Source organism: Dipodomys spectabilis, unplaced genomic scaffold (assembly GCF_019054845.1).
Source record: "Dipodomys spectabilis isolate Male_0828 unplaced genomic scaffold, ASM1905484v1 ptg000276l, whole genome shotgun sequence".
Lineage (NCBI taxonomy): Eukaryota > Metazoa > Chordata > Mammalia > Rodentia > Heteromyidae > Dipodomys > Dipodomys spectabilis.
Genome location: NW_024870953.1, coordinates 2,647,885 through 2,653,367, shown reverse-complemented (window position 1 = coordinate 2,653,367; position 5,483 = coordinate 2,647,885). Strand labels below are relative to the sequence as shown.

At 41.5% G+C, this 5,483-nt stretch overlaps 1 protein-coding gene across 1 annotated transcript; it reads right to left on the bottom strand.

Moving 5' to 3' along the window:
- Positions 1-1,503: 1,503 nt before the first annotated feature.
- On the bottom strand, positions 1,504-2,475 carry LOC122126359 (tripartite motif-containing protein 43-like). The gene has a single exon (XM_042701001.1). The coding sequence runs from the start codon at positions 2,473-2,475 to the stop codon at positions 1,504-1,506; it is 972 nt and encodes a 323-aa protein (XP_042556935.1).
- Positions 2,476-5,483: the final 3,008 nt, after the last annotated feature.

The following is a 5,483-nucleotide window of genomic DNA, read 5'->3' as shown; positions in this document are numbered from 1 at the left end:
TTCAATTTTCTCTAAGATGTAAAAGTAAATAATTCTATAATTTTAAGATAACCAATGAGGAAGACAAACTAGCCAAAAGAAATATTATGGAGTTACTCCACTCAAAAAAATGAATATTTTGGGAAGGGAAAAAACAAATCATTTAAATAAGTATACAGGTAGACTCATTGCAACAATGAGATGTACAAGTCGTTATGTTGAAAAATGAATTTACAACTTTGGGGGGGATAGGGTGGGTGGAGGTGGGGGGAGTATGGGAAGGGATAGGAAAGGGAAACGATACTCTCATACACACATGTAATGTATCCCAATTAAGCCCACTCTCTCCATTTCTTTCCCTCACAACCCCTCCAAACATCCTCTATGCATAACCAAAAGGAAAACTTTAAAAACTGATCTCACTACAGGAATCTGGTTTGCCTATAAAAAAAAGTGAACCCTAATAGGCTTGAAGGAGGAAATTAAATATTCCTGGCAATGAGGGGTTTTTTGCCTTTGTTAAAGTGAGCACAGTGACACACGATTGGGTGTGAAGAGTTGCTTTGTAGGTAAGCAAGCTAAATTTAGTATGATTCATTTCTAGTACTGTGTTCGATTTATAATCTTGCAAAAATCAATAAGCCAGTTATCTTTTTCATTCCCTCCTGAATATCTGCCTCATGCCATTAATCTGAGTTTAGTGGGCACAGTAGCTTAAATGGATGCTATCTTTAAAGCAATATGATGGCTCTTCCTTACCTAATCTCTTTGCTTGGGAAACATTAGAACTTCTTCTTTCTTGAGACACCATGAAGACATAGGTAATGCCTAGTGTCTTATGGCCCAGATTTTCTCTATGGTCTGCAGAAAGATGTCAGGCCAACTCTGCTTTTGTTCTTCAGAGAAGTAATAACATTTGTGGAAATGCAGAGGGAATATGGAAACTCCTAGCTACTGGTGTTAGAGATGAAGATGAAACAATTAAGAAATAAGCTGCTTATAAGCCAAGTTTCATTGTGCCATCCACTGTTTATTATAGTGTTTATCATATGTCAGAATCGAAATTAAACATGCATGCACTAACATTTTTACATCTTGCATTTTATTTTAACTCTATATTTAATAACAAAATGTAATTACATTACAAAGACAAATAAGAACAGCATAAGTTATTTGCTTCAGTTGAGAAGGGTTCTCTGGTATAGAGAGTTCCCAACGCATAGGAAGTCTCTTTACTAGCTGGTCACAGGTGGCTCATGTCTGTCATCCTAGCTACTCAGAATGCTGAGATCTGAGACTCACAGTTCAAAGCCAGCCCTGGTAGGAAAGTCCGAGAGACCCTGATCTCCAATAAACCACTAGAAAACCAGAAATGGCTTTGTGCCTCAAGCGGTAGAGCACTCACTTTGAGCGGAAGAGCTCAGGGATAGTGCCCAGGCCCAGAATTCAATCTCCACAACCAAGAAAAAAAAAAGAAAGAAAGAAAAAAAAAGGAAATAAAAGCTCTTTACTTATGGTTATGGGTTACCAGGAGAAAAAACAAGGCTTGACAGGATACTGGAAGGAGTTAGTTGGGTATCTCCAGATAAAGGAATTCTTAGTAGCATTCACAAAACTCACACTTCCATTTTCAAGATCAAGAAACACACCAATGCTGCCCACTGGTCTCTCTATAAAGTGAGGAAGCAATGGAGCGGTGGTAAAGATACTATAATGAATGTTCCCCTTGCCAGAGAAAAGAAGAAAAATGTCCTCAGATTCATTCAGAATAAGGTTGCTCCCTATTGCTGAATTTCTGAAGACGCCCACAGCCCAGGTGGAGAAGCCTTGGACACTGAGCTCCCAGTAATGTTTCCCAGAGCTGAACTCTTGGATTCCTGAAAGAGCAACATAGTTGGATTCTTCATGATTCTGAATCAAATGACAATAGGTGATCTCCACTCGATAATGGTTGAGGTTATCCATCAATCTAGGAATGGGAGGAGGGCTGAGCCCTGGCTTCTTCAGCTGGGGCATGAAGAGCAAGGCACTCTCGCATCTGTCCAGGGTGTCTTCTAAATGCCGCAGGAGTTCCAAGTCTGGCTTTTGGTACGTTTTCATCAGCTCCTGATATATGTTTCTGAGGTTACTGCTTTTCTGAGGCATTTGGGTTTCCATTGTCCTGAGTTGCAGAAAGATGACTCTTCCTTTCTCTTTGAGTATCTCCGAAAGTCGTATTTCCTCCTCCCGGAGACCCAGATGCAGTGCTGAATAAAAATCTTTGGTCATCTCCCTGTGTAGATTCATGTACCAAACCCACTGGTTGATGATGTTCCTCTTCTCGTATATATTGCTCTGGTTTTCTTGTATCTTCTCCCATATAGTGTCCATTTCCTTTAAAATAATCTTCCGTTTTTCTGCAGTAATACAGTCGACAGGTTGGTGTCTGTGAGCCTCATGTTCCGGAGATGGGGAGCAGTGAGGACGCAGCAGGCTCTTGTCCACTTCACAAAACATCTGCTTGGTCTCCTTGTGTGTGCAGCATGTATGCTCCTTGGAGCTCAGGAATTGTCCGAGACAGATTTGTCGGCTGATGGACACCAGACTCTGTAAAGCAATGTTGGTTTTGAGCTCTTTTTGCTGAGAGGGTTGCCTGCACACAGGGCACCTGGCTGGAGTCTCAGCTTCTTCCCAGACGAGGCGCAGACACGGTCAACACAAACTGTGCCCACAGTGGATGATGACTGGGTCCATAAAGGTTTCCATGCAGATGGGGCATCTCAACTCTTCCTGGAAGGCTTGGGCAATGTCCCACTCCATCTTTCCAAACAATGAGGATGGAGAGAGCTGATTCTCCTGCTCTGGTCCTCACCACTGGCAAGCTCTCTCCAAGTGCTGTCCATGGCAAGGCGGTGGGATGTGCGGAATAGCTTGATTCCCTAGTTCCATTCTTTTTATACTTGGGGTGGGCGGGCTTAGAGAAGGGTGTGTAGAGAAGGGTGAGCAACTCATTTGCATATCAATTGGAATTGAGATTAAAAACAAGGCCCCACCCTTTTACTGTTGCTTTCAGTGAATTTCTGGTACAAGTTGGGTTTTTCCTTGTTATAACTATGCTCCGAACAACCATTGGAGTATCAAAGTTTATCTGATTTGGAAAAGGGAAGTGGAATCATAGATAAACCAAGGGGGAAGCAATGCAACAGTGATACTCACTAGACACTGTGTTGGAAATGAGCTTTACAACATGGGTGGGGGCAGTCACGAGAACAGAAAGCAGGAAAAAGGGAGCGGATAACACCTTAGGAAAAGAAATACACTTGGTGCCTTTTGTTTGTTACTATAACCCTTCTGTGCATCATCTCTATAATAAAATAAAATAATGGTAAGAAAAGAAAAAGCAAAAGAAATGAAGAAAAAGAAAGAAATAAAGGACAGGAGAAAGAAAGAAAAAAGTAAAAGAAAGAAAAGAAAGAAAGAGAATAAAGAATTGTCTCAGCAAGGCAGAAAATATTTCTAGGTGTACCATCAGCCAAAAATCGTCAAGCAAACACATAGAACAGGCAGGCTGCTCCCCTATTTATCCTGACTGCCGCAGGCCCTGCCCCTCTGCTCAGATTGGCCAAGCTCAGGTTCACAATTTGCTCGATATTGGCTAGTTTAAATAGGGTAAAATATATTTACATAAGGTGACTTTGAAATATGGTGAAGGGTACACAAGAAATCTCAAAATATACCCACACCCTCTGCTATTTCCGGAAGAGTCTAGGGTGTGTCTTAATCCCATCATGTAAAGAAACCAATTTAAGACCAAAGCAGTTCCTCTTTTACTCAACAGGAGCCAAACCACCAGACCAAAGCAGGAAATTTTTAGCAAGGTTCTCTGACAGTTCTCTTCTCTCTCTCTCTTTTTTTTTTTTTTTTACTATTTTTTTATTTTAACTATTTTAATACTAGTCTCCATGTGATTTAATTCACAACACCCAATTAAAAACATTTTCCAATCCCAAGAATGAGAGATTTTAGAACTGATATCTGCACTCTTGCATAGCAAGAAAGCCACTTCTGAACTTTTAATTTGTGGTCCTATACAACGTAGTATTTTTCGAGGTCTTTTTAGAACACATGCTCTTCCCCCTTTTTCCTGCTAGAATATATCAGGAGCGGTCCAATTTTCCCATGCCATATTGCTCAATGAATTCAAATGTCCTTGGCCTTAATGTCACCAGGAACTCCTCCTTGAATCCTGAAGACATCTATGTAAACCTGGAGTTCCAGTTGAAGAGTTCCTACTTTTTGAAATACTAGGGTGAAAGGATTGAAGACGCCTTATTCTCCCAGGTCAAGCAAAACACCAGGTGAGTGCTCTCGTGCTTGACTGTGAGTCATTCCAACCTGGTCTTATCAGAAAAGTTCCCTGGTGCACACAGAGCGTTCTAATTCTGAGCCTGACCAAGAGCAAACGCCCTTGGCCCCTCTGGGCCCCCAAGAGACCATATTATGCTTCGTATTTTCTGTTTGCTTGTTAAGACCAAGATAAACCTAACCCCTACTCCACCACCTTGCACAATATTCTATCCTGCTGGACGGTTTGCCTGCCCTTCCTATGTTGAAGACCAAGTTGGGCCTGTCCGTATTTCCTTTTCCTAACACAGGTTCAGCTCCATTTGTTCAGAAAAGCCTGAAGAAAATGTGTCCCACAATACTACCGGATATCAGCTGTAGCAATTCTGAGAGGTGGAACTTTCACATCTCCTCAAATGCCTGGCTTTCACTGTACCCAGATATATTTCCCAGGGACTCGACTTCTCCTACCCTGCCTAGCAAGGCAAGGGGTGAAGTAAACATTATGGGACAGGAACTTAACCAATTGATGTAGCTTTAATTGATCATGGGAGACAACAGTGAAACTGTGCTTCAGGACTTGTTACCCTAAGACATCTTGCCTTGGAAGCAGAGTTTCAGGCACACTGTACTGACAGGATCTGTGGTCCATCATGGAGAGAAGGGGGACAATATGAGTTCTTTCCATACCTGTATTTAAAGGGTAATTAGAATATTTTATGCATTGCAACCAGGCATTTGTTTGACCAGACCCATTTTCAACGGTTATTTTTAGGAAACTGAGTTATGAGGGAGTCAGAATAAAGAAAAAACAGAAAAGATACTCAACACACTAGATGAACTTTAATGGAAAGTTGAACAGTAATGCTATGGTCACACACACACACACACACACACACACACACATGTATAAATATATTAAGAAACTTACAACATCGTGATTTTCTCCTAAGACTATCCTCTTTTAGGCTCCCTATATTTGAGTGTCTAGAATCCTGTATCATTTGTCATATCCCATTCTGCTTTTATTTGTTTTTTGGGGGGTACGGTTGTGGGGCCTGAACTCTGGGCCTGGGCACTGTCCCTCAGCTCTTCAGCTCAAGGCTAGCACTCTACCATTTGAGCCACAGCTCCAATTCCGGCTTTTTTCTTTTTGCTTATGTGGTGCTGAGGAATCGAAC